Source organism: Pongo pygmaeus, chromosome 5 (assembly GCF_028885625.2).
Source record: "Pongo pygmaeus isolate AG05252 chromosome 5, NHGRI_mPonPyg2-v2.0_pri, whole genome shotgun sequence".
Taxonomy (NCBI): Eukaryota; Metazoa; Chordata; class Mammalia; order Primates; family Hominidae; genus Pongo; species Pongo pygmaeus.
In genome coordinates this window covers 128230706-128258199 of record NC_072378.2, presented here as the reverse complement: position 1 = coordinate 128258199, position 27494 = coordinate 128230706, and the positions used below count along the sequence as shown (strand labels likewise).

General features: G+C 32.5%; 1 protein-coding gene across 3 annotated transcripts in view; it reads left to right on the top strand.

Annotated features, from left to right (window-relative positions):
• The window catches only part of PTPRK (protein tyrosine phosphatase receptor type K), a 560453-nt gene that overhangs the window by 517959 nt on the left and 15000 nt on the right, over positions 1-27494 (top strand). For 2 of the 3 annotated variants that reach the window (XM_054491562.2, XM_054491561.2), the window contains exons 15-22: positions 6148-6308; positions 12482-12666; positions 14396-14483; positions 15845-15921; positions 18699-18735; positions 20014-20111; positions 20523-20639; positions 25466-25620. In XM_054491562.2, the coding sequence (XP_054347537.1) occupies positions 6148-6308; positions 12482-12666; positions 14396-14483; positions 15845-15921; positions 18699-18735; positions 20014-20111; positions 20523-20639; positions 25466-25620 (918 nt within the window). Of the gene's footprint in view, positions 1-6147; positions 6309-8159; positions 8196-10173; positions 10186-12481; positions 12667-14395; positions 14484-15844; positions 15922-18698; positions 18736-20013; positions 20112-20522; positions 20640-25465; positions 25621-27494 lie in introns of all 3 variants that reach the window. The other variant, XM_063666564.1, reaches the window with a different exon arrangement.

The window sequence follows — 27494 nt, the reverse complement described above, 5'->3', positions numbered from 1 at the left end:
TTGAATTTCTTACTTACCAAAGCAATTTTGTAATGACTTTTACTCATATGTAGCATGTCACACATGTACCATGTATGCTTTAATCACAAGTATGTTTATCGCACATATAAAAAAGTATAGATATAGCAGCATTGCATTGGATATTATCATCAAGTATAGCTTAAAACTATTAATATAAAATGTTTCCCTTTTAATATATAAATTTATAATAAAAATAATGGAAAAGGAAATTACTTTAGCCTCTTATCTACATTTTAGTGGGAAATTGTTAAGTTTGACTTTATCCCTCACTGGGATGAATACATGTAGATATATTTCTTATGCGGAAAACAGTTCCATGTCTTTTTGGTTGTTTTGCAAAAGAATGGTGTGTAATTCAATTGAGTAAAGTTTTACAGCTAAGGATATGTATAAAGTAAGTTTTTAGGCTAAGAAAAGGGATATTGCATCTTTCAAAACGCAATGTCATTTTTTAATTTAATCGCTATTCAATTATTTCCAAATGTATGCCATTTTTTCATTGGTTGTGTATTATATTTTACATGCACAGCATGAACACATTAATAACTCAAACATAAATTTGAAATTATGTTTCAATACAGTAAATGTTTGTGTATGATATCATGTTCACATGCATCTACTGTAGAAGTATCTCTGTGTATATATAGTATATGGTATATATGTATATTCACATAACATATGTATATACCTATGTACCATTAAGATATAATAACTTGTTTGTAGAAGTTTAGGTGTTATTCTGTATATATGATATATTAACATAATAGATCTTTATGTTTTGTATCTAAAGAAAAATAATCTATATAGTACACAAGTTCTATGCACAGCTGTTCCATCTGTCATATTTAGATGGTAATGGATGAAATTATGCTTAACTGCATGTTGAAAATACACAATCCATTTAATTTTTCAATTTTTTGGCAATAAGAAATATCAGCATGTTATTTTTTCCAAATTATGTATTTTAAATTTTATTTTTATATTGCATATCTGTCTGTTTAATTGCATGGCAAAAAAAACTAACAATGCATGAGCAAATTGAAATGCAAAGCAAAAAAGAACATGAATTTTATTTTATTTTATTTTATTTTTTAATGCACATTTTTCTGCTTTATTGAATGTGACAGAGTCACGCTTTTCATTCACCATTGCTTCTCTTTTTCCACTGTCTGTGATTTGCTTGCCAGGAGGAGCTACTATTCTTACTCCTACTACCTGTAAGTAGAAAATGGGTGATGTACAACTTTACATGTGTTAAGGATGCAGTATCCCTTTTCAAAAACAAAACAGAATGCTTGCAATTTTGGTGACATTTCAAAAAAAAAAAGTTTTTTCAGATTCTAAAACTATAAACTTTATCTATTACCTATTTTGCCAATCTTTTTAAAAAGGGATATTGTATTTCTGTATGTCCAGCTACTTTTAATTTAGTTATAATTTTCCATAAATAGCTTTAGTCTAGAGCCAAAAACATAATTTATTTACTAAAGTTAAACCTGTACCTTATCTTAGCAATATGGCACTTCACTCATCTGGTAAAGAAGAGATAGTGGTTGTAACTCACAAATCACTATCTTTATGTAGCATCGTTATGTCTGACAAAATGAGCCAAATGGTGTATTTATGGAACACTCAAAATGCCTTTATGGGATGCAAATTAGTTCAGGTCTGCATGTGATAACATCTTTCTCCATATTTCTAGGAATCCAGGATGGGTTATAACTTCGGAACATCTTTGGTCCGGCCATTAAGGCAATCATTGTGCTTTTGTTAAAGAAAAAAAAGTAGAAAAATCATGGTGTTGCAGCAACAAAGAAATAAAAATTCTTTTTAGAGGAAAAAAATGAGTTTATTTTAACTTAAGTAGGACAAATGTTTTCGAAAACTACAGCCAAAAAAACCTTTGTCAACTAGGAACAGATATAGGCATCACATTGCTCCTTTTCTCTTCCAGAGTCTGTAACTCTTCCGAAACTCAAGCATGGTATGTTCATTTGGATAAGGCTGGAGAAGATGGTCCATTCTATTTCCTGAGTCATTTTTCAGCTTATCACCTTATATGCCAGAGTAGTTTTTCATCTAAATCAAAGGAACATTACAGCAAAGCATTCTTGGACTTTGCTTGACCAGTATTTGATCCACCACCTTTCAAGGTTTAAAGATTGAAATTAAGTATGTTTGGGGCACATATCCCACAGCATTTAAATCACTAGGTAAATTCAAGCTAGCTTTACAACAAAACCTTTTTAAGAGTCTCCATTCTCCATGACTATAACACAATTCTGCCAACATTTTAAATATTATAAACATTTTGCTTCCTAAAATCTGCTAAACCAAGCAGCTGTACACTAACAGTGCTCCTAACTTATTGTGATGAATCATAATATCCTTGTTAAATTATGTTTGATGAAGCCAGAGATAATCAACTGTACCATTTCATACAATGATGGAGCACTTTCCCCCTTTATGGCCCACCCATACATCCACCTGCAGAAGTTTGTGCTGTTGGCTGCTTTGATAATTAAAGTCATTTGCACATCTGTCAAACTCAAAGTAGTTGCAAAATGAATTGCTTAACTGTTCCGAAGTGCACATTATGTATGCTAGTTACTCAGGAGGAGACAAAGCATCAAACATACTGGAATCACTAAGTATTTAATTATGAGACTGTCAATAAGCTTAACATTAACCATTGATGTAGCTCTGATGTTAAAATGGGATTCCCTTTTTTGGTGGATAGACAACATTTCTGTGTTCCAGACAATGTAACAGGTTATACTAATATTATTATAGTACATAGGGCTACTGGTAATTTTAATCATAACTACAGAGATTATCACAGAGATATGCTTTTAAAGGCTGCTTAACCATACCTAGTGATGCTTATCTGGATTAGAGGGGTTTTTAAAAATAAAAATAGATATAAATTAGAGAAGAGCTTAAAAGAAAACCAGATGTGATCTTTGAGCTAATATTCACTGGCATTGTCATAGTAACTATCTGTTTTTGATCAAAACACTTAACACTGATGTCAATTTTTCTTTGTTTTAGAAGAACTTGAATGAAAGCCTACCTCACAGGGTTGTTGTGAGGATTGAGGTATAAAAACCAAGCTGATAATTCATGGCTGGCAGATATTAACAAAGGTCATATTTCCCCATAATTTGTCAACTAATCTAGGTTTGTGAATCTGAAAAGTTAAAGTCCTTCATTGCATGAAAATTTTAACCTATCATGAATTTGACAAATTCATTACTTCGTTTTTCTCCAATCATGAACTACATATAAATTACACATATTTTAAAGTAAAGCCTCAGGGTTTAAATTTTTCTTTTCTATTGGCTTTGAACTGCCCATCTTCAAAATTTTAACACTGTTCTGAATCCAAATTTCAGTTTGTGCTATTTTTATTCAGTTCAGTCTCTCATATTTTTTGAGAAATGAATTTATTCTTCTTATCCCAGAAACAAAGATTGAAAGTTATTTCCTAAAGCAATTTTTGCTGTTTTAAGATTTACAAATGGCAAAATATTTATTCTATATATTTTGCTGAAATTTATAACGACTAGTGTTCAACTGCTAGAGTAAATACTGGTGTATATTAACTAGTGTTCAACTCCTAGAGTAAGTAGTGCCACTTTGAAATGTGTCAATTTAAAAAGTGTAAGCAACCAGATACAGCGTAAGAGCTTAGCCTTTAGAACCAGGTCATTCTTCATTGCTTATTAGATAAATAACCTTGGGTAAGTTATTTAACTCCCCTGAGCCTCATTGAACTTATCTATACAATTAGAATCCTTGTGCCTTTTTCAGCAGATTGATCTGAGAACTGAGTTAACAAATGAAAAGTGCTAAGTATGTAACAGGCTTAATTCATCTATTTAACAAGTATTTATTGAAGCCTGCTATGTGCCAGACACTGCGTCAAGTGCCAAGGCTATGCAGATCATCCTTCTCTTTGTGGAGCACATAGTGGGGAAAACAATTGAAAGATATTTGCACCTATCAATCAATAACACTCATTACAGGGGAAGAATGTGGTAGTGTAGAAAATACCTAGCCTAACTTGAGAAAGGTTGCTTTGGAGTCAGTCATATAAAGCCTCCCTGATGAAGTGTCTATTACACTGAGACAGAACAGATAGATTTTAGCCAGATATTACAGGCAAAAAAATGTTGCAGATTAAAGAACAAACATCTTGTGTGATGGCCTAGTGGGAAGTTTGGAAAGTGGAAGTCCGTAGGCTAAATGTGACCTTATGATGTTTCATGTGGCCCATACACTGTTTCAAAAAATAAAATCACTTGAAAAAATCAAGAAGATTAACATCAATCAGATTCATGGCTTGTCTTTGAAAAAAAGAAAATTAAGCCAGAAAGAAGTTCAACAGTGGGATCAAATGCCAGTAGTCACTTAGGCAAGTTGCCCCTAAACTGCTTTCCAGTTCTTCACAGCCGTTACCCTTCCTTATGGTATCTTGCCACTGACAGCAGCACTCATTTATATTACCTGTCTGAAACCTACATATTCATAAAGGATTTTTACCCGCAAGCCTAGAAAAAAATTAATAGCTCTTTGAATGTATAGCGCAAATGTTGCTAATAAATGATGGTGGTGATGGTGTAGTGGTAGTTATGTTGGTGGTGGTAATAGTTCTTGTTACACTTTGTCTTATTACTAATACTGTGATTCTGTGATTATCATTATTATTTCTAAAATAGCCATCTCCATCCTCGAATCTTACCTTATGACTATCTTAAACAACATAGTGTCAGATCTGCTGTGTACGTGTGTCGTGTGTGTTGTGTATGTACCGCCCTGAGGCCAAGTACTGTAATTCTCAGAGAAAATATATCCTACACTGGAACAGTCCTCCAATTGCTAGATTAAGGTTGTAAAAGAAAAGACTTTATACATAAACTCGATCTTTTAAATGAACCTTTGTAGTATTTGTAGTACATTTACTCTGGTTTGGATATTAATGAGGATCAGAAGAGAATGGCTTAGCTTATAATCTAGTGAAGGAGTGATGTTCTTAAAACAACTAAAGAAGATTTCCAAGGCAATCTAAATTGTGGCCATAAACTTAGTAACACAATTTGCCTATTACAAGCTTTTAGAATGCCTTTATTTATATATAAATTTTATTGTTAGTGTGATTTAAATATTGTATGTGCCTTTAATAGCCCTTTTTCTTGGATGTTTCATGTGTAACATTCACAAAGAACTAAAATATATTTTACATCCATGATATGTAAGATAAACATGCCAATATTTGAGTAGTTCATAATTCTAATGCTGTTAATAGCCAATCCCTTAAATCATATGCCTTTCTGCATTTATAAAGCATTGCTGTAATTAGTTGATAGTATGCCATGTGGTTCTAATTAGAAAACACATTTTTAATATTTGACCATGTGAATATTCCAAGATGATAATTTTCATGTCTTTCCATACTATATTTTAAAACTTTTCTCACTACTTTTCTTACACAGTATATGATTTAATCCTATATATTCGTGTGTGCTTGAAATTTTTTAGCAGTGGCTTATTCTAAAAGTCTTCAGATTAGCTTCTGATTAATGTTATAAATATATTGCTAAATATGTTAATGCTACACATTGCATTTTTACTTAATAGCACAGAGAATGAAGAATGGGACATGTCTTTGTTTTAATTTGGTGGCTACAGTAAAACAGACTTGAAAAGTTAGTCATGTTATTTCTAAAAGGAACTAAAAGTTGATCAAAAGAATGAATTACCCAGGCGTATCAAAACTTGGCTTTAGCTTGAATATTTATTGAATTACTCTAGTAAGGAGGTATTTATTTTGCTTTTAATAAATATAATTATATTTTATGATATTTAAGAGAACAGGAAATGATGAGAGATTTGGGTTGACAGCTTGAATATTGAAATATGCATCTGACAAAATACTTTTATAGCAAGGAGCAAATATAATTGTTTGAATGTCAAACTTAATTCCTGAAATTGTGACCAGTGCTTGGGGTTTCTAAACCATGTTTGTAACATTATCCTCAGGCTCACCTGAACTATTTATTGCTGGTGTTAACTCTCCTGCAAGCCTCAAACACTAAGGACTCCCTTTTGTATTTGCCTTGGCAGCAAACTTGCTAAAAAACGCAAAGATGCCATGGGGAATACCCGGCAGGAGATGACTCACATGGTGAATGCAATGGATCGAAGTTATGCTGATCAGAGCACTCTGCATGCAGAAGATCCTCTTTCCATCACCTTCATGGACCAACACAACTTTAGTCCAAGATGTAAGTTTTTCATTGAAATTTTAATAAATGATATTACGACTCATTTCACTTTGAATTCTACACGTTACCTTTTGAGTAATGAGAGAGAGTAGGAAAGTGAGGGGAGAAGCAGCTAGAAAGAAGAGAAAGAGATGGAGAATATTATGGAATTTACAAGAAGGATTCTCATCAGGATTGATACTAGATTTAGTTTAACTTCAAACGCTATGAATTTTATTACTGTATCACAAGGGATATTCCAAACATATACCACTCAGTCCATAGCACATGTCTTTGCTTTAAGTGGAAATACACAATTGCCTACAAAAAGTTAGTTCATGTCAGAATTTATAATTCTTTTTTCATTTGCATCTTCCTTTGTGTAAGATGAAAGTCTCTTTTGCGATAAGAGGAAACAGTAATTCTTTTTGAGAATTATTGACATAGGTAAAATCATTCCATTAAAGTAGTATATTGTAGACTCCTGGAAAATTGCGATACTAAAAAGTTAACTCAGGGAAACATTAGTCTACATGCTCTTAAGTATCTGGTGTGAAGTCCAAAAGTATACTTGAATTGGGGGATTTGCAAGGAATAGTGAAATTCATCCATCTATCTGTCTTGAAAATTCCTAATGTTGGTCTATGAAGGCAAGGCTTTTAAAATATTTCCACTGAAGTACCATTTAAAAGCAGATGATTTTAATAATTACCCCAGAATCAATATTACTGTTTATTTTCAAATTTCATATGAATGTTATATTCTGTTCTATAGTGCATCTGTTTAAGTTAATTAAATTTAAGTGAAATTGCCTAACTTTGTTTCTTCAAATCCTCAAGTAAAACTGATGCTTGAGGCAGGCAAATCAGGTATATCTCTTGAGTATACTGGCCTTGTATAACTTGGGCCTTACGGCATTTGGCTCAGATCCTAGAGATATGCTCACCCCGGTTTGGAAAACATGGGTATAAGCAAAGAAACAATATAAGTATTATCTCCTGTACAAACTATGAACATATGTAACAGTAAGATTGAAAGCAAAGTATTTGTAGGTTGTATGCTTGTATGTAAAGAGGGAAATTTTTTTCTGAATTGTTCAGCTTGGAGAAATTTTTCAGTAACTATTGGATCTAAAATGAAGCCCATCATTTTCTATGTATATATGTATACCAAATTAGTAGTTAGGAATGCTATACATGAGTCATTTTGGAATTTAGTTATAATCATGACAGGGCCTTTCAGATCTATTTTAGTTTTATTTCACTATAGATAAATGATTGAGAAAAACGTAAAATACTATTACTGTTGAAAGTAAGTTTTGCGGAAAATAAAGATGTATCATCTCTTTAACTACTTAATTTAATATTTAATCAATTAAGGGTTTGAAAGCATTCATGCCTCCCAAACTTGTCTATCTATTGCCTACATTAGGACCTTATTTGAAAGTTTGAATTCAGCAGTGTAACTATAAATATCCACTTATGAACTTAGAGAAAGGATTAAATCTATTTCCCACAGATAAATGAAAAAAAATTATTTGGAATGAATATGAGATAATTATTTCTTTAAATACCTTACACTTGATAGATCTAAAATACATGGGTTTTTTTTCTTAAAATTTTTAATGTCAAGTTGAATCTTCTGGCTTTTTAAATGAAACAGAGTTCTGAACTATAATTATAGATACACCTCTCTTGATGTTTAGATATAACCCAAGCTGAGAGAGAAAATTTTACATTTGCAGAATACAGTAATCTGAGAAAGTTTAATAATTATGTTTCTTAAGAAAGCATAAATCTATTTTAAAGAAAAAAGATTTTAAAAAACAATTTTAGAGCAATATATTCCTTCATGAGCTTTGTTTTCCTGCAGTGCCCAATGATCCACTTGTACCGACTGCTGTGTTAGGTGAGGCCCTAAATCTTTAACATCTTTTCATTGCATGGATCACACCTCCTTGCATGGGTTTACCCACATAGAGATTATTTACAGTGCAGGAGGCAGCTTGATTTTGAAAATAGACAGCCATGTTATTATCAAAGAGAGCAACTGTGTTCAACCCAATATCAGATCTAGTGGATTTCAAATTAGCAAGGCATGCTATTTAATGTATTCTTCAATTCTTGGTTGTTAGATTTGGAGCAAAATTACAATGGCCTTTAATGTCTGACTAATATTAATGTGTCAAAATTGGTAGAATGAAGCCAAATGCATACATCTCAGGGTGCAATGTTGCCTGAATAACTAGTTTATATGTAAAAGTCTACCTAATGGAAAGGGATGTTTCTAAATCCTCCTAATTTATAACCACAAAAGAACAAATTTACAAGTGAACATTAGGATTATGTGCATTTGCTTTACCTCTTGTCTTTATTAAGAATGTTTTAATGTAGGCAAAGTTGCTAAAATCTTGATGTGGGGTTTGACATTCTACATGAACCTTACCTGATAAGTAATGTTATCTTTCAAGAAATTTAGAACAAGCTACTTGGGTTACCACTGTATAACATCTAAGACAATGCTATTGCTAATGACAAGACTTTTACAGATGTAAAATTATATTAATTTTTAAACCTACTTATATATTTAAGAATGGAATGGGTTTCATTTCACTTCGTACCCTATTCCTTGACTAATTATACACCAATGATTAGTAATCAGCTTGCCTGTATGTTCACAGGTTCCATATCAATTTTACCAGTGTTTCTAGTTAAGCTTTAACCAAAGAAATATGGAAATTATCAAATAAATATATCTTGTAAATTCCCAAATGTCATGTTTGTTGTTTATATTTAACATTTCTTGTGAACATAAAACTTTAACTTATATTTTATGCTTGTATTTTTGTTATACATACAATCAATGTTCAATTGCATTTTTAAAATATTTTGGAACAACACAACTAACTCAGTTTTGTAAAATATACCTCTTATTTACCAAAATAAATATTTAAAATTATAATTTTATAATTACTATAAAGGATATATATTCTAAAATAATCTGAAAAGTCAATGTTCTTCATCTCTACTTGCACTCTCCCTTTGATGTCCACCAGTAATGGTTAGGAAGTGAACTGGGGATTTGCCCCAGGGAGTGGTCTTATCACACAGGGAGGAGCCATAAATCATGATCACTGGGGATCATTAAGGAGACATCAGATGCCTCTGAAAATGTCATCTTCTGCTAAGCACTGTAGAATGCTGTCAGTATAAAGTTAATAAATAAATTTCAATTAAAATATTGATAACTAATTGGAAAAAAATTAGTTGCCTAAATGTTAAAAGTTTCGTTACAATAATTTTCTACACATATATAAAGTCCAAGTCTCTGTCCTCCTGTGGATTTACAATATGAACTCATAAAAATACCTTACATCTTTGTTTTCCCATCTGTAAAACAGTATAATAATTCCTACCATGCCTTTTTCACGGGGTTTTATTATAAAGAGAAAATTAGATGATGTGTATGAGTTTTATAAACTGTAATAATTATCATAGTAATTTTCCCTGTGAAAAAGGATATTCATGTTTAAGGAAAGCTAGATTTAACACAATAGAGTCATAAAGTCTAGTTATATAAACATTCATTACACATTTATTTAATTTTGAAAGTCAAGCTGGTTTTAAAAATATATTGGCATTCTTTAAAAGCTAAATATCTCATTAATCATATTAGATGTAGAAATGATTTGTTGTATTTTTCATCACTCTTAGGATTGTGGTCTTTAGAGTTTTGCATCCAATCGTTTTTGTATTTATAATGCAGTTTCTGAAATCACTTCAAATATTGCTTAATGCTAATACTTACTGATTTAAAAGGGCTTAGAAACTTTTCATACTGATTCGTATTTTTGGTTTTTGTGTTTTACTGCTTCATTGGGTTTAAGTTCCTATAACAGGTAAGTGTATTACAAAGAACTCTAGAAAACCTTTCAATCAAGGATGTATTTCAAGTTATTATTCTTAAATGTATAGTAAGGATAATGATTAGTACATGTACCCTCACTACTAGTCACATTATTAGGTGGTTTAATGAGGTGGAAATGTACTGAGATTAATAATGCATATGTGATTATTTTAAAGACCTTACTGCTCATTGTACTACTGTATTAAAGCTTAATGCAAAACAAAAGGCACTGTCTATTTTATATTAGGACGCAATCATCTGTAAGATTTGGAATATGGGTGAATTCTGTGTTTCTCACTGAGCCTTTTTCAATTGTAAATATTCTGCTACTCCAGCAGGTAAAAGTGAGCTCTGGGGCTGCTCCACTGAGCCCTGGCTACCTTCTTCCAGCTTGAGTGATTGCATTTTGCCTCTCTGACGTTATCTGTTCTCTTTACTTCTCATCCTTAACTGTATATTCTGTGGCAGTGCCCAAATCAATTGCTTCTGAATTTAATTTTTCTGGGGAGATGTATTTATTCTTTATGTCGGTCTGTTGATTGTAATATTTTAATAGAAGTAGATCCATTGACTTTGGTCTCATAGTGAGAACAGGAAACTCTCATGAATCATGTTTGCTAGCCAAATTTTTGTGTAGAGGGATGAGCAAATCTGAGTAAAAGACATGAATTCACTTGAGTGGTTAGGTCACAACAGAATCTATCAGGGATTTTTTTATTCAATGTAGTATTTTTAGGAATGAATGCAAAAAAAAAAAACCATTCAGCTTAATAAGAGGGAGTAAAGATAAATGCAATCAAGCTAAATTACAGAGGCACACAAATCTGATTGTAGGGTTCTTTTTTTTTTCCCCCTTCTCCAGGAAGAAAAAATGTTTATCATGGGGACAACAGTTCATTTTTTGCCATATCCTATTTGTAGAGTTGGTGATAGAACAGGCAAATGTACTAGCACTTGAAATATGCTTATCTGTTAATTAAATATCGTTCTCTACAGTATGCATTATCATTAAAAAAAAAGTTCCCCTGAGAGTGTATTTTCTCTTCTGTTAATGAGTATGACGGTATAATGCTTTTCAAAGTAATACCCCTTAAAACATTTGTTGTTTTTTTTTTAAGTGGTAAGTTTAAATGTGATAAATATGAGCATGCTTCTCATTGTAATGTTTAGTACTTCGGTCATTAAAATACTGTTTATTCTTCATAGGCAAAAATGTTCTTGTTCTTTTCTTCCTTCTTATGACAGAAAAAGAATTTAAAGTTTCTTTTCTTTTTAAGCTAATAACACAATTGGGAAGGGACTTACGCTTAATTGTGAGTGGTCAGGGATTCAGTTGACTTTTTAATTCATTCATTGGAATATTTATTGAGTGACTGTTATGCATCAGGCACTAGGAATAGAAAGAAAAATATTGTCTCTGTACTGTGTGTTTGGAATTTAGTGAGGAAAATAGCCAAGTAAATAAATGATTAAAATATAGAGCAAGTGAAATGACATGTAAAAATGAATAAGAGGTCATGGGAACACAAAGAAGGAGCTTTGTAACTCAACCTGGAGGAGCCAGAAATGACTTCCAGGGGAAGAACCCACATTTTGCTCCAGAAGCACACCCTGATTTCTCTCGCAGCATGGCCAGGAGACTCAAAATACATTTGCAATAAAAACAATAATAGTAGTAAGTCAAGGCGGCAGAGGTTGAATATAAATGCACGTGTAGTCTGGCTAGCAGACAGAGTGGCATCAGGGGGTGATCATGTGGAATGCCCATGTTTCCCAGTGCAGAGTGTGTTGTGGTAAAAAGCCCCAGAGAATAGGACCACAAGAACAAGAAGAGCAGCCCCTTGGGGATGGGTCACCTAGATCGGGTATCTCTGAGGGAGGTTGGGATATGGGTGGGAAGGAGTTTGGTCAACTTAATAGACCATGAAAACACCTCCACTTGACAGCTGGGTCCTCTGGTCCCACTCTATACTGCTGTGACTATAGATGCAAGAAAAACAACTCAGCAAAATTTCCCACTTAAGCTTTTAAAAGGTCTATCAGATGTCTCCCTGCATCTCACAGCGTCTGTTGTCTTGCTGATATACACATAATATACTCTCACCTGAAACCTTGAGTTTTGTCTTTGGGGATATTGTCTAGGCCTATACTGTATGATATTTCTTTCCCAGAATTCCTCTTGTTATCAGAAAGATCTTAAGGTCTTAAAATCTTCATTGCATAGATACATATATTAAACAAGATAACTTTGTCTCTTTTTTAATCTTCTGAAATCTGAAAAATGCCAGATGAGAACCACAGTGCTACAGCAGAGTCCAGTCGCCTTCTAGATGTACCTCGCTACCTTTGTGAGGGGACGGAATCCCCTTACCAGACAGGACAGCTGCATCCAGCCATCAGGGTAGCTGATTTACTGCAGCACATTAATCTCATGAAGACATCAGACAGCTATGGGTTCAAAGAGGAATATGAGGTGAATAAGTTTCGATACTGTATTGAATTTGATTTTTAACTATGATACTCAGTGGAATTTAGCATTTTTTCCCTCTCTTTAACACAACAAGGAGGTGATTGCTCTGTAGGCTTTCTAATCTAGTGTTTATGAGTGTACAGCCAAGTGTGTGTACATGGGAATGGGAAGGGAATGGGGAAAATAGCACTTACCGGAGATATATCTGAGTCTAAATTTATTACAAGAATCTTTAATGTTGGATTCCATAATTTATTTTACTATGGTATTAAAAAACACTTTGTGTATCTCCCCATGCAAAAATCAAGTAGCAATACCCTTTGGGTCCCATTGTTCCATTGCAGATTCTATCATTTGAATGAATCAAGTAGCAGGTACTTCTCTGCCCCTTTTTTTGTTGACTTTATGATTGAGAAATCAGATGAAGCTTTGTGCTCTAAATGTACTACTTGCCACTCTCAGTTTAATTTTATGGATTATTGGTTGAGGGTGGCTGAGAAAAAAAATAGAGCACTGCAAATCTAGTAAACAACACTGAGAAGCCAAAAGAAGGCAGTGGGAAATTCTTCTTCCAACCTTATTTCCTCTTCCTACTCAAACCAAAATACCAGGACTTATCTCACAAAGGCAATGATTTAAAACCAAACATTCCAACACACACAATGTAGCAAAAGGGAAATAGTTCCTTTGCCACCCTTCACTTACTGAGAAATACCAATCTGGGGCATGGAAGGAAGCCAGTCCACTACCCATGAACACATCACAGTACGCACACATTTAAAGTGAAAGAATCCAAGTAATATTTTGCTTTGAAAAGACCATCCAAAATACATCCAATTTCATGAAGAATCTTTTAAACTCCATATTTTATCTATGGATTACTTGTATACCTTAAATTAGGAGTGTTAATTATCTCTGAATTTTGAAGGTTGATTTTAGATATATGCCAGAAACACTATGCCGTGGTAACAAAATAAGTACAAGGAATTAGACTATTCTGCCAGAGCTGGTTCTTTTTGTTCATTTCATGTGTATTGCTGTGTACCTTGCTTCAAAGACCACTGGCTCTTTGAAGACCCCATTTCCTGTGTTGAGCAAAGTTTAAGTTCTTTTGCAAAATGAAATTTACACCCGTTTTAAATTGCTGCATATAGTAATTAAACTAGTTAACAAATTCATCTGTTCCCAGATTCTTGAAGAAGGGGACTCTATTTTAATTTTTTTATGGTCCCTTGTCATAAAGACTCACTCTTTTTCATGATCTTCAAAGAAACTGAAATGTGATGTATTGCACACAATCTAATGAATAATTGTGGAGGGAAGCAGGTTTTCTTTCGACTGTTATAAATGCTAAATGATGCACACTTGAAAGATACTCACTAAAAGTTTTTTTGCAGTTTTGATGCATTATCATTCAATACGTTTTGAAAAGAATGATACTTTTCTACTTCTACCTCCGTTATAGTGAACTTAAATTTAAAATACTTTCAAGTCCATTTTTTTTTCTCTAAAGTTATTTTTTTGTCTTTGATTTGACCTGAATCCAATTTAAGATGAACAAGTATGAATCCAACAAAGCAGCTTTGAGGTCTGAGAATGAAACTTGTTTACTACTGTAGGACTCCTTTCCTCTCTGAGAAAGTGATTTTTACTATTTGGGGCTTCAGAACAGATAAACCTGATTTTTAAAAAGGAATTAAATTCAGTCTGCTTATTCGTTTTGTTTTCCCAGAGCTTTTTTGAAGGACAGTCAGCATCTTGGGATGTAGCTAAAAAAGATCAAAATAGAGCAAAAAACCGATATGGAAACATTATAGCATGTAAGTTCCCATACAATTCTTGGTGAATGTAAATATTATATGCTTATATGGTTTTAAACTTTAAGAAAAATCCCGGAGAGTGGTGTGTCTGTTTATGAAGTAATCTGCTTAATATTAAAACAGCATTTACAATCAGGCTTGAGGGCTCACGCCTGTAATCCCAGCACTTAGGGAGGCCAAGGCAGGTGGATCACCTGAGGTCAGGAGGTTGAGACCAGCCTGGTCAACATGGCAAAACCCTATTTCTACTAAAAATACAAAAATCAGCTGGCTTGGTGGCATGCACCTGTAATCCTGGCTAATCAGGATGCTAAGGAAAGAGAATTTCTTGAATCCGGGAGGTGGAGGTTGCAGTGAACAGAGACTGCGTTACTGCACTCCAGTCTGGGCGACAAAGCGAGACTCTGTCTCAAAAAACAACAACAACAAACAAAAACAACATTGGCTGTTAGCAGTGATTCTGAAATTGTCATCATCCTCATTAATTAAATTGACTCAGCCACTTCACCCTGTGGAGATAACTTGCTGTTTGATTTCATGTTTGTACTTAAATGCATGGGGTGTTACTGAACAGCTAAGACTATCAGGATAATGAAAAAGTAAGATCTTTTCAGTTATAAATTGGTTTAACACTCCCATGAAACATATTCAAGATTGGGGTGTTATTCTTTCCACATGCCTTTAATTCTTACTTGGAGCCACTGTCTAAACTCCAGTTGTTCGATATTATTTATCATTAGGGACTTCTTCCTGAGTAAGTCCTCAAGATATACACGGGATAATAAAGTCATTATCAGACAAAACCACAGGATCAGTAAAGAAAGTAGCAGATAGTTTCACTTGTAACTAGCTGCTGATTTACCTAGACCACTCTATTCTGAATTTAAATTATTTTAAAGTATCTTATGAATAGCTCAAAATCTAACCTTGATTCTCAGGGAGTAAGAAACTGAGAGCGGAAATACAAAATTCACTTTTTAATTCTGTGGCTCATTTGCTGTAAAGTGCAGAAGAAAAGGATCCAACCCATTTAAAGTCATGACTAAAAAGCAAAATTAGAAGTTAAGTCTAGTTCAGTTATGTAGACAATTCTGTGACTCAAATGATTACTTACCAGACAATTTCATGTCTCCTAAACACTAACTATGAAGGTTCAAGTCAGTGAAGCTTAAGTCACACAATATTATAAGTATAATAGCAAGGTTCAGTAACATTCTTATATTTCTTCAAGGGACTGATTTGGTAGTAGTATACTATGGATAGACTATGGGCAACCACTGAATTCTTTAGTCTCTACCAATGACATTGCCTCAGAACAGGGGGAAAATTTAACGCTTATATTTATTATTTAAAAATTTTAGATGATCACTCCAGAGTAATTTTGCAACCCGTAGAGGATGATCCTTCCTCAGATTATATTAATGCCAACTATATTGATGTAAGTATTTTTATAGTTAAGTATGTCTACTTTATTGGCTTCTATATATGAACCTTTTTGCTTATTACCTATAAAGTGATTGCTAGCTTTTTAAAATATAAAAGTACAAACTGTACACTTTTCCTTGTTCTGCGTCCTAGTACTTACTGATGTTGTTGTGCTTTCTTTCACACCTGACTTTGGTTTGGGCTGTAGATTTGGCTGTACAGGGATGTAAGTATCACTATATGTAAATAACAGCACCCTATTATAAATACAAACATTCTTAATTACAGTTATTACTAATGCTCTCTTACTACTAGTTATTTCTGCATGCTTCACCTAATTAGCTTCATACAATATATCTCTGTTCGTTTTTTTGTAATTCTTTCACATGCGTAAAGATCTATTTTACCTCCTTCCCTTTTCTTGTGTAGAAAAACAGGACCATTTTTAGCTTTGACAGTTTATTACGTACTCGAGTTTTATTTGTTGATGATTTCTGTTTCTGGCTTTTATTCTTACCCTTCCCTAAACATATGTGAGAAGCTGGATAGTATGATGTGTATTAGTGTTACTGAAATTTTACTTTTTACATTTGACTTCTGATGTTAAAATGAGTAGAGAGACTATTTTGTGATGTGTTGTATTGGCTTTTAAAGTAATAAAATTACTCAGGCAAAATAATTACTAAATTTCAATTGTAAAATACACATATCACACATATATATCGAATCACAGAAATGAAAAAGTTTGCTTCGATCATATATTTCACTGTTAAATTTTGATTACATACATATCTACATGGAAATTCTTTATTTAAAGGAAGTAATTATCAAACAAAATATAAAATATTCTTAAAGAGCAATATATTACATTACCTATAAGGAGGACAGGCTCTTTGTGATACCACCTGGTTCATAATCACCCTGGAGATCTTGGGAATGTTACTTCTCTCTCTGTACCTCAGTTTCCTTATCTTTGCAGTGGGGATAATAATAACAGTACTAACCTCATCACTTTGTTGTGAGAATTCAATGAAGTAATGCATGTTGAGCATTTTGCCCAATGCCTAGCACATATTTAGCACTCATTAAACCTCAACTATTTTTTTTTACAATTAAAATCTAGGTGTGCTATAATTAAATTGATTCACAATATGTATAATTATAAGACAAAAGGTGGAGGTATTAAGTATTGCAGCATATGTATACTTTTATAGACCTAAAAGATATGAAACCTAGGACCCAACGTTTTATAATTTCCATAAATATGAAATAATTTTCATTACATTGATTAGGTTCACATTTTAGAGTTGTGAATTGTTAATTATGTATTTAGTTGAACTAATATATTTTATAAAGCATAGTATATGAGTATATGGGTTCAATTTCTGATCATAATCTTACTCTTACTCATTATATAAATTTATCAAACGTCATTATGTAAAACTAAGCTAATGGCCTAATTTTTAGAATAAAAAAATCAACAGTTCTACGACAAATTTGTAATTGTTCTTACCTATTTAGTTTAACCTGGGTTTTCTGCCAGGACATGTACACTGGAGCCTTGTTATAAAACTATTTCGTGGTTCATATGGTAGGACTGTATTTTAAATAAGACTTGTTATCCAGTCTTTCTGTTAAGACCCCAGTGCATTTTGGTCTATTTCTATACAATTTCATAATTTTCCCTTTCCCATTAGTTCATTATATGTAAAAAATATAAGTATATACTTCTGCAATTGGTATTTTTTTAAGAAGTGGAAATGAAATACTTATAAAGCTTGGAAAAATTTTTCCATAAAATATTGTGCTATTTTCCATAAAACATTGTGGTATATTAAAAATTTGAAATCTTCCAAATTTGCAACAAGGTAATACTCATGCTATTAAATTTTAGGTTGCAGATCTCAGTTCACATGTATTTATATGTGTATTGAGTTGCCCTCACCAGTATGTGGACAAATTGTACCACAGACTTTTACTAAGGCTCATTGGTAAATATGCAACAAATTCAGAACTTAGGATCATATCATCAACATTTTTGCAACTTATACTCTGTTGTTATTCAACCAATTGAGAGCAACTAACAATCTATTCCTCCTCAACAGAACTTTTAGCACACTGAAAAAAAAAAAAAAACTAAATTTTTACTCAAGATAAGATGCATTTTTAAAAACTCTTCTTTCCCTATATATATATGTGTGTACCTATAATTATGTGTGTGTAAATTAACATTGTGAGCACGCACAAAATAGTTTTTGCATATCCCTGAATGTGTTATAGAACAGGAATATTCTCTAAAAATCTCGGCAGGACTTTGATTGGATGCACACATGCATTGTCCAGCTCTAACATTGGAATGTTCTGTTATTTTTTTTATGGTTCTAATATGTCCTCGTCCATTTGTAATGCAGTGTGTTGTACTTTTGGATGATAAAATGAGAATTAATATTTTTAAACACTATTTTACCAGGAATGAATGACTAAACATTAACATGAAGGCATAAACATTTTAGTGAAACCAAACAAAATCTATGAGGTTATTCCACGGCAAACAAAAATCAATTATACAATATATATTCTAATCAGAGCCTTTAAAATATTTAATTTTTGTTTTATGTTTACCTTTCAGATAACATAGGTTTGAGAAGTGAACTATGTGTTCACTACTCATTTCTGGACTTTTTATTATAACTTAATCTTAACAGGTGGTTGTCTTCATCTTTTTATGCCTTCATTCATTTATTTCTGATATTGATGTAAAATGATAACTAATTTGTTCTCCTATTTTAGGGCTACCAGAGGCCAAGTCATTACATTGCAACCCAAGGTAAAACTTTGCCTTGTTAAATGTTACAGAAAAAACAAACTTGAATATTCATCTATATGGTGGTTTTTATTTTTTTTTAATTTTATCTTAGTAACAAAAAAATCAGCCCTTCTGATTAACACTGCTCCTTATTCATTTGTATAGTACAAATTTATCGTGTGCGTAAAGCTTATATAAATTTAAGCTTGATTTACTTTTAATTAAAAGCGAAAGAAAAGCTGGTAGTGGTTATTATGATTTGATCCTTGTTATACAGATAGGTCAGAGCACTAGTCAATAGTGCCAGCCAGAGGAATTACTCATTTTTGAGGAAAGGAAAAAGATGTCTCATATAAGAGGCCTGTCTTCTTTCAGCAAGTTTGTTAATAGTACCCAAGACCAATATTGTTATAATGAGCTGTTACACTGAGCAATTGTTTGACAAGTCAAGGCTGAGACAAAACAAAGAGATGGAATTTAGTCAAGTTAATTCTTCATGGAAAATAATAAGAAAGTAGAGAGATCTTGTTATGGTGGCACACTGGGGAGTAAAAGTATCCAAATAACAACAACAACAAAAAGCATCTGTAGTTATCTCTCTAAATTGACTACTGGCCCTCAGAAGAGAAACCTGTACATCTTTTTTATATAAAAGAAAGTAAAACAAAAACTACGTTTACTCTTTCGACAGGGGTCATTTTTCTGTGTTTTCACATACCTTTGGAGTAACTGAGTTCAGTTGTATACTCTTTAAAGTTAGAAAGATCAACCATAGTGGTGAACAATATTCAGTTTTATGGTATTCAATAGAGAATAGCCCAGCACATGCTTTTGCAGTTTGGAGATATTATGATAAGATTAGGATATGTCCTTACGTGTAAGAATATGTTTTTATTGATCCCTAAACATGCACTATTTATAAATAGTGGGCACTTATTTAATTGGTAATATATGCTGTCTGGTTGATGGTGGCATAAGACTTCTATTTTTTACATATATTTGAAGATGCATTAAAGTGACTTAGTGACAAATATAAAATACCCAAGAAACTAGTGATAGTTTCTTCTAAATTGGGAAGTGTAGAGGGCAAATTGAAAAAAAAAAAAAAACTTATATATGCCTGTGTTTTTGCCTATTGTGAGAATTTAGATATGCACTGAATTTAAGTATTTTCAGTGACATTTTGTGTTAGAACTTTTTTGGAATTACTTAGTTTACTCTGCTTCTTATCTTAGCTAAACTTCTTACTAACTACAAAATTCCTTTGATAACATAATATTCAAATTAATTTCTTCGTAGGTCCCGTTCATGAAACAGTATATGATTTCTGGAGGATGATTTGGCAAGAACAATCTGCTTGCATTGTGATGGTTACAAATTTAGTTGAGGTTGGCCGGGTAAGAGGAAGAAAAAGAATTTTTTTGTCATAAAAATGAATATAGTTGAGAAGCAACATATAAGACACTCAAAATAGAATATCATCAAATTGTTTAAAAAAATTTATAGGCACAGCATTTTAATTAAGTACTTCTAAGTAGGCCTTGAATGGCTGAAAAATTATTTGATTTCTCATTGAGTAACAAAATAAGCTTTAATTTTGTACTAGAATCTAACTGCATTATCAGGCTTGTGTATTTTTTGTGAGACTATATAAACTCTGTTTATTGTATAATATATTTTTTTCTCATTTATAGATTTTTTAAACTGAGTTTTAATTGTGACCTAAGGAGTTATTGCTGGAATTAAATCATCTTGGCTAATTAGTATTATATATTCAGATCTGTCTATATATTCTTTTTGTCACTTAGGTTAAATGCTATAAATATTGGCCTGATGATACTGAGGTTTATGGTGACTTCAAAGTAACTTGTATAGAAATGGAACCACTTGCTGAATATGTAGTTAGGACATTCACCCTGGAAAGGGTAAGTACTCTAAAATTCTATTTTAAAAAGTTATATCAAAACTGCTTTTTCTCTTAAAACCTTTGCCCAGTTCTGTTTTGATGATGCTATAAAATCCATTCATTCATGTATTCATTCCACAAATGTTTATTTGAGAGTTTACTATGTGCCAGACATGTTTCTAAACCTTGGGACACATGTTAAAATTTCCTCGTGTGGATCTTATAGCCGATTGAATTAAGACAGCAATAAAAATAAATAAATCAACTAATATATCATACATCATGACAAGTGCTATAGAGAAAAATAATGTTGGGGAAGGAAGTGGGGAATATTATTGAGGCAGGGGAAAAAATGGTTTACAATTCTGAAAGGATGATCAAAGAAAAACTCATTGTTGAGAAAGTAATATGAGTAGAGACCTGAAATAAGTGAGGGAGTGACGGGTTATGTCCAGGGCAATAATATTTCTGACAGAGGGGAGAGTCATTTCAGAAGCCTGGAGGCATGTGTAAAGCTGTTAGAATGCCAGACAGTCACCAGGCCAAGATGTGCAGAGATCCATAAGTGAAGGGGAAAGAAATACAAAATGAAGGCAGAGAAATCACAAAATTGGATAAGTGGTGCCTTGTAGGCCATGATGATTTTAGTTCATACTAAAATTGAGTTAGACTGCCATTGTAGGGTTTGTGAGCCCAGGGATAACATGGTCTGAATTTTATTTCTAAAAGGATCACTCCAAGTGTTACATTGCAAAGAATAACGTAAGGTGGTTGGTGTAGTAGACTAAAGTGGAATATAGTAAGAGTGAAATACATTTTGTGGTAAAGCTTGGTAGATTTGACCACACGAAATTGTGAAATTACCTGTGGCACAAAAAATATCAAAGGTACATACACACAGAAGAACCTTGTGATTGTTTATTAATGTCCTTAATTTATAATGTTAATACCAGTAGAAGAAAAAAAATACTAGAATCTCTGAAGAAACACAATTGTTAGCATGCCTATTAAAAATGTTTAACCTAGTGTACTTATATACCATTTTGTCCTTCCAAATCAGCAAGAACTTTAAAAAAGAATAATCCTCATTGATTGTTAGAGTATGTTCAAACATATTTTTATACATTACTGATCACAGTTAAATTGCTACAAACCTTCTTTAAATCAATAAAACAGTCTGTCTCCAGAGCTTTAAAATGTTTATATCCTTTGAGAAGTTAACTTTCATGAATCTTTCCTAAGGAATTTATTTAAAATACAGTGACTTCATTTATAGCATTAAAAACTTATAGATAACCATAAATGTCCAACAATAGAGAAATAATTTAATAGTATTTTATAAAAATATTTGTGAGTTATCCTACCAACATGAAAAAATTAGGCAAAATATTAAGTTGAAGGTAGCATTATACAGAACAACATAACCATGATTATTGTAACTAAAATATGTATGAAAATTTCTTAGACAAATGAAGTAGAATAAAATAAGCAATTGATATGGGAGATTTCAGAAAGAACCATTAAGCTTGATTTAATGAATAACTAGCTCATAGTATTAAAAAGGAAATGTGGAATATGCAGTCTCTTAAGTTCATACAAGTCTTGTAAAAATCAATGATGAACTTAGTAATAAGGAAAACCTGAATACATAACAAAAAGTTGAGATATTGCCAAAATCCAATAGAAAGCAATAACAAACCGCTGACCAATGACCCCAGAAATTAGCCTATTAGAAGTCACCAAATCCTCTTCTGAATAATCCTTGAATGATTTCCTCAAAACTAAAATTATATTGTATAGATCAACAGTTTTACATCAAAATTTACCTCATTATTCTATAAGAAAAATTTATGCTGATAAGTGATTTCTGTTTTGAAATGTGCTCTGAAATCATGTGAAAAATTATAACATTGGAAAATCAGAAAAAATAGAATAGAACAAAGGAAAAATTAAATATAAAAAAGAAACAAGAAAAAAGAAAAAGCTTGTTTATTGAAAAGATCAATAAAGTAATTAAACCACTATTAATTCTAAATGAGGTACAATGAAAACAAAATATACAATATTAGGAAACACAGAGGGACATAGCCATTATACTTGCTATTAGAAAAGCTATGGAAAATATTATATATAAACTTAAAAATATAACTTTTAGTCTAGGACACGGATTTTCTGGCAAATGCTAATTCTCAAAAATTAGGTCACAAAGAGTTAGAAGCATGAATAGATGGTAGAAGAAAGTAGAATGATTGTTAAACTTTATCATTAAAATTGCACTATGGTTTTAAAGTTAAAGTTCCTTTATACTTTAAGGAATAGCTAATATCTATGTTTTAAAAGTTAGCATAATGTACTTGGAAGGCTGAGGCAAGAGAATCATCCGAGCCCAGAAGGCAGAGGTTGCAGTGAGCCAAGATGGCGCCACTGCACTCCAGCCTGGGCGACAGAGGGAGACGCTGTCACAAAAAAAAAAAAAAAAAAAGTTAGCATAATGATGATAACAGAATCAGATAAAGAAGCATTCTCTGGAGCTGTCATTCCCTCTTTCATGATCTCTTTCTTCTCTCTCTTCCTCTCTTCCCCATGCACACACATATTGCAAACCAATTTCATTCAAGAACATGAAAAAATTCCAAATAAAATATTGAAAATTTGGATCTAGTAGTGAATTAAGAAAATATCATTACATGACCTATTATATTTTCCCTAAGAACGCAAGAATATTTCAACTGTAGTGGGAAATCTGACAGGATATTTCATTATGTCAGTACATTTAAGTACCCAAACTGTATGACTTTATTAATAGATTAATGCATTTAATTTTATTTTCAAAATATTTATAGTAATACTCTAGGGAAATTAAGAAGCATCCTAAACATGATAAAGGTGATTCAACAATACCTAGTAGCAGCCATGTTAAGGAATGAAGAACTAAAGACTATTCATTTATCATAAAAAACTAGTATAAAGACTATATTACTGCTTCTACAATCATGAATGTTATGTGGATAATCAGTGTCACTAATATTAAACATTTTTGGAAGTTTTAGCAAACGAAATAAGGCAGCAAGAGGAATAAACTGTGTAACTACTAGAAAAGACAAATTATTTTAAGATGAAAGGATTTATACCAAGAAAAGTATGGATAATATTTTTAAATGGGATGTATAAACATTTATTTAAATGACCAAATCTGCATAAATATTCGTGAGTTATAGCTTGTCTTTATATTAGTGATAAACAGAAATAAGAAAATATTACTAAATAATCTTTAAAAATACAAAGTGCCAAAATATCTCAGAATGTATTTAATAAGAACGATATAGTTCCTGATTGAATAAAAACACAAAAGTGTACTTACGGATACACATAATATGTGAATGAGTTGAGACATGCACCATGTTCCAGAATATGGGAGTACTTGATATTAATATCACTGTATGGATTTAATACAATCCTATTTGGAAAATCATTGGATTTTTTTTTCTTGTTATTTAGAACAAGAAAATGGGGGGAGGGGGGTTGTATTTTTAACCACATATTTGGAAATCAGAAAAATTAAAAAAAAAATCAGGGAATAGGTGCTGACATATGAAAATGTACTAAAAAGAGCAAGGCCTATTCAGCAACTCTAATAAAAGAATTAATATAGAAGGAGTAAAGTAATTACCTAAAATCAGGCCTTGAAACAATTTTTGACCTACCTCACTAGAATTGAAAAGTAGCAAAAGATGATTTTCCATTGGGGTGATTCCACGGTGATGCTTATCATTGTGATTGTTACAGTTATTTATTGATCCCTGCTTTGTGTAGGGTATTGTGCTAGGAATTGGAATTAAGAAAACCTTTAAGAAATGATCACTAACTTCCAAGGTTTTGGTGGTATTGGTTTGTATAAGATTGAATCTAAAGATACACTGTTTTTCCCAGTTTTGTTTATTTCATGTAACGCGTCTACCTTTTCTGATTGAACAAGTGGGATTGAGAGTTCACAGATAGTTCACAGGAGAATCTGAATTATATAGATTATAGTGGGATTTTTTTCCTTTTGCTACAAATGTGAGTTCTTAAAAATAAATTCGACAATATTTCATCTATACCTTCCAAGCTGTGCTACCTCAATCTACAGACTTCTAAAAAAAGGAAGGAAAAAGCTTTGAAATGTGCATTTATAGGGTTCTCTTAAATTAACCCAATAGGAGAGCAGCACAACAGCAGATGCTTCACTTCTTTCATTTTGTATTTTTGTTACTATAAATAATACTGCACTGAATTATTTCACAGAGCTGAGAAAAATAGTTTGCCCAAAGAACAGTTTAGCTGCCTGTATATTTTCACAAGCCAATCTAGAGCAGCACTGTCCTGGAAAATCCCTACATGCTATGCTTCAAAACCATTTTCAACATGGATAAGCAAGGCATTAAAATCTCTTTGTGAGGTGAGAAGCTGGAAAGTTGCTTTTATACACCACTTGAGAACTCAATGCATTGGGTCAATAGGGCAGCATTTTAGCTTTCCCATTTCCTTCTTTTCCCCCTAATAATTTAATGTGTTGTCACTCCCAGCAAGAAACAAGCTGTCAAAGTAAATAAAATTTACCCAGACTTTTAGAACTGAGCAAGACTTATAATTTTCTTTCTTTGGCAGTTTTCTGACAATAAAGGTAAGCTCCTAGTCCATGTTAAGCCTTCATTTTATTATATTTTTTTTAAGAAAAGGCATAGTCTTTCATAAAGGTTTTATTGTTATCATTGTCAGTTGGGTCTGTACCCATAATTGTGTTTAATGGCTTTATTTTGGCCATTAAAATGGCTTTTGAAAACATTTCTTTCTATCTTTGCACAGAGGGGATACAATGAAATCCGTGAAGTTAAACAGTTCCATTTCACGGGCTGGCCTGACCATGGAGTGCCCTACCACGCTACAGGGCTGCTTTCCTTTATCCGGCGAGTCAAGTTATCGAACCCTCCCAGCGCTGGCCCCATCGTTGTACATTGCAGGTAAGTGGTGGTCCAAATGGTATTGACTGTATGCAATCAGCTTTTTTTAGAGTATCAAGACAAGGCTTTTGAGCACAAAAACTAATGTGTGCTTACAAAGTTCCAGCTTGCTTGTATTATAGATAAAGTAAAACAGCAATAAAATAAAAGTTGGCTGTAAGTAGTCTATAAAACAGGAACTTAAGAAATACATACATTCATCCTAATGCGTGTAGTGTTATCCACAATTTAAAGTATAGAAACTCTGCCTTTTAGTGGCAACATCTGTGTTTTTTGTTTTTATCACTTTTGCAAATCCCATATTGTATAGAATGCTAGGTTGAAATAGACATTTCTTGCCAATCTAGAAAACTCCCAATAGAATTCCAGCTTTAAAACTAAATTTCAGACATACAGAGTTACTAAATGGCCTAAATTACAAGGATTTGTGCTGCAAAACAGCTATTTAAAAAAATTTTTTAAAGACTTCACATTAGAGGACCTTGAAAACTGCATCAGTGAGATTCAGCAAATATATGCCAAAAAACACGAGCATTATATCCAGACTTTCTTCTGATTAGAAACTTCTCTTAAAACAAGCATTTAGAGATACTAAAAGCAAATTACATGGCCTCATTTTGAGGTGTGACCAGAAAAATAAGTACTGAATCTGAAAAGCGTTTCCTAAATGATGCTGCACACCTCATACGCTCTTCCCTCCCAGCTACATAATAGGTTGTACCTAAGCATTTTTTGCTTTGTGAAAATCCAACCTATTCAGGGTTTAAATAACCATGTATAAAAGAGGGGAAAAAAAGCAGAGAATGAAGTAAAGGTAAAACATCCCATAGGATCAGATACTATGTACCCTGAAAACAAAAAATCTTCCTTTCAATCCTCCTCATGAAATCTGATGTACGCTTAAATTACATTCCTGTCTCCAACTCTGGGAACAGTGATTGAGAAGATGGTAGGGGACAAAAATAAATAGAGATAGCCACAATATCTTTTGCTTAAATTTCTAAAAGAACAGTGAGTTTAAGAGAAGTGACCAAATCTGAATAACAAGGAAATAATGTTACTAGCCTATCTAAGCACTTAGAAAATGAGATAAATAGGTTTTCAACTTAAGGATTTCTTGATTTATCAGAGAGGTTTACTTTCTTATGAATTGCTTGCTTCAGAAGTGCTCCAAGATTCTCAGATACTCTCTTGAAAAACAGAAGTGTCATTTTCCACTTACACTGAAGCATCTCTGGACTACAAAGTGAATTCCCCACTCCCCCCAAAAAATCCTTATTTTGTTTTCCCCGTTGACTTCTATATATAAAATTGGAGAAACATTCCCCAGGAGCAAAATAATCACAGTATATTACAATTAAAGGATACAAAATATGGTGAGATAGAGGAATACATTTTAGTGTTCTATACCACTGTAGGATGAGTCTAGTAAATGATAATGTTTAGTTTGAGAGAGCTAGAAGGAAGATACTGAATGTTCACAACATAAATGATACATGTTTGAGAGGACGCATATGCCAATCACCCTTTTCTGATCACTCTACATTATATGTATTAAAATATCACTATGTACCCAAGAATATATACATTATTCTTTGCCAATTAAAGACTAAAATATAATTTTTAAAAGTACTTTTAAAAATTAACTTTAGAATTAAATACAGTAAGATAGTGGCTAGCCTTGTGACTTGCTGGGAATCATATTCTACACCTAATAATTCATTTTCCTTTCTCTTCAGATCATGATTCAAATAGTCTTTACACTGTTACTCTCCTCCCCTTTGATAACCATCATTCTCTTACCCACCCCCACCATTTGCATTTCCTGTGAAGCGTGGCTCCTCAGATTTCCCATTTAAAGTTTTGGGAATTGA